The sequence below is a fragment of the Apaloderma vittatum genome, unplaced genomic scaffold (genome assembly GCF_000703405.1).
Source record: "Apaloderma vittatum isolate BGI_N311 unplaced genomic scaffold, ASM70340v1 scaffold15327, whole genome shotgun sequence".
In the NCBI taxonomy this organism is placed as follows: Eukaryota; Metazoa; Chordata; class Aves; order Trogoniformes; family Trogonidae; genus Apaloderma; species Apaloderma vittatum.
In genome coordinates this window covers 4048-6700 of record NW_009727942.1, presented here as the reverse complement: position 1 = coordinate 6700, position 2653 = coordinate 4048, and the positions used below count along the sequence as shown (strand labels likewise).

The 2653-nt window shown below is 44.9% G+C and overlaps 1 protein-coding gene across 1 annotated transcript; it reads right to left on the bottom strand.

The window, feature by feature from the left end:
• Nucleotides 1-266: 266 nt before the first annotated feature.
• On the bottom strand, nucleotides 267-1117 carry TMEM100 (transmembrane protein 100). The gene has a single exon (XM_009873903.1). The coding sequence runs from the start codon at nucleotides 1115-1117 to the stop codon at nucleotides 713-715; it is 405 nt and encodes a 134-aa protein (XP_009872205.1). The 3' UTR covers nucleotides 267-712.
• Between the last annotated feature and the right edge of the window lie 1536 nt (nucleotides 1118-2653).

The window sequence follows — 2653 nt, the reverse complement described above, 5'->3', positions numbered from 1 at the left end:
TAGCAAAATAATCAAAAGTGCTAAACCTGACCACTTTAATTTACAAAATGTCTCATGTTTTAAGCTATAATCATACCTCGTTATTTAGGTTAGACAATATAATTACACATTTCTACCTATTTCTATTCAATAGTAAAACAAAATTAATATTAGTTGGTTTAAAAAAGGGGAGAAGTACCACAGATATTGGGAGGGGAAAGTTACACAAAAGATAAGAATCAGCTTATTGAACGATCCACAATGTGTTTGGTTGTTATTGCTAGAACTTAAGTCACAGACAATCTGGCCATAAACTTGTAGTTGCTTCAAATGCTCTGACTTCTCCCTTGGTCAAATGTTACAGTGCATATTTTAAGGAGATCTCTGGCATTTCAAGTCAGTTCAAGTTATTTTCTTAGTTCTCCCAAGTTCCCTTTCCAACATGATCAGCATGTTGGAGAATGCAGTTTATGACAATTGCTGTTATGACGACACTCTTTTCTGTGAAGGAAAAGTGTTTTTTCCTCTGTCTTGGAAAGAATCACTACCAATTCTGCAGTAAGAAAAAAATTAACAGCGCTTGCAGAGTTTTTAAGAGTATTTCTTAATTCACTCCATTTTCATTTCAGTTCATTTCCAAAGTTAAATTAAAACCTGCAATCTCTCCTACTGATAAATAGTCAAGTTGACTTACAAAGGTTCTGCCTTCTGCCCAGTCTTCTCCTGGCTGTCTTTAGCCAAACAAGGTTCGCTGATTTGCCACGAGTGCTGTCTGGCTCTCCCGCCTCTTTGCTTTCTTGTTTTGCTGCCTGATTTTCCAGCACACTGCACTAGACACCAGCAGAAGGAGTCCTGATGACAAGAGGACTAATCCAAACACTGAGATGATTGATCCATGGGAGTTGAAGCTGTACGCCACGGCAGTAACCACAATGCCGGCTATGAGGATAACCACACCGAAGGGAACGGTGCAGCGGTAGCAGGAGAGTTCTGCTCCCCCTGTTGCTGCAGTCAGCTGGCACTCACTGACAAGAGGGATGGTGGTTATCACACAGTCATTGTTATTACTCTTCTCCGTGGTTACAGAATCGGGATGCTTTGGAGCGCCCGGGATCTCTTTAATAGGTTCGTTTGTCATCTTGATTGTCTTGACTTCGTCAGTTGTTCAGCTAGAGCAGGCTCTGCTGAGCACGCACCGCACTGTGGAGAGAAGAGCACGAGTTCAACTAAGCAGCTTTATTGTTAGGTGACAAATGGCAGACACAGGAGGATTCCAGGACAGACACCAACCTTAAAGCATTGTGGGCCAAATCCCACATTAAGTTACGTGTTGGATGTAATTTAGATTTCAGTGGCATTACATCTGATGAGGAGGTGGAGTTCACAGGCCCTTTTGGCTAAAAATTCTGCTCATGCAGTTCTGTTTCTTTATGTACACACCTGTACACATATGTTACACAGATTTGCTTCAATGAACCTCACAGTAACGCAGGCTAGAACTGGCCCAGCAACACACAGGACTGAACAGTGAACCCCTTCTCAACACAAACGCTACTTAGCAAAAAAATTCCGATGGTGACCAGGTATGGATGCGAGGCAAATGGGGATGAAGACAGCTCCCTGCACTCAGCAAACACCAGCTGAAAGCTGGTGAAGCTACCGTCACAGCAATATCAATTGACGGTCAGCTTGCCATTTAAACTGGCTTAATGCAAAAGTAATGGGTCCCTTATAAGTCCATGAGACCACATGCAGGTTACTGTGTGGGAGGGAGATTTACAGTCATATTCAGTTACGGCAGGTTGCTTCCCTCCTGTCTCCGTATCATACACACACACACTCAGTCCTAGGGAGAGCATGCCTGGTTTGATTGCCTCTGCACAAGGCAAAACAGCTTCTGGCTCCCCGGAGCTCAGTGCGTAACTGGAGTCTACCTGATCAGAGCAAGACCAGACTGCCATAAGATACCTTGGTGGCATGGGGACTGCTCCGGGGTCTGCTCTGAGCCTCTGCCCTCGCTGAGGCTACCACGGCTGTGCTGCCTTGGACCAGGCTGGGCGCTCAGTGTGCCCCACCACAAACAGTAGGGTTTGGGACACTGGGGAATCACTGAGTTTTCCTGCTGTGAGTAGCTCACAGGACTCCTCCACCACTCTTCAGTGTGAGCTGTGTAGCTTTTGCTCCTACGAGCAGCATGATATGCAGCTCAAAGAACAAGGAAGAGGGTTGGCAATGCAGTAATGCTTTTATCACTTTTATCACCTTCACATCTGTGACTAGGAAGTTAATTGCCAGATACTTGTATTCTCCTTTTCCTTTCCCACCACTCCCAGCCTTGTTGCTAAGATATATTTGTCCATTGTGGAGAGCCCTGTATCTCAGTACCTCATGTGACTGACTGTGTTTTGCGAGAATGAGGATTTCACTATTTTTAAATGCACGCACAAACTGGCTATACTCTGTATCTAAGTCAGGGAGTTTGAATCCGAATTCCCTTGAACCCTAAAGAGAAAAGGGAAGTTCAGACCTGGTTTGACAAAGCTTTTGTTCCACAGCTCTGAGAAAGTGCTCAGCTCAACGTGGCATCTTGCTGTACAGGGCTGTCTTCAGGGCTCAATCCTGCAAGAGGCTCAGCAGCTACAGGACAGAGTCATTTCCCTCCCTAATGACAGTG

Bases quoted from the DNA above. Each gene is read 5' to 3' on its own strand.
- TMEM100 (XM_009873903.1), bottom strand. From the start codon at position 1,117: ATGACAAACGAACCTATTAAAGAGATCCCGGGCGCTCCAAAGCATCCC.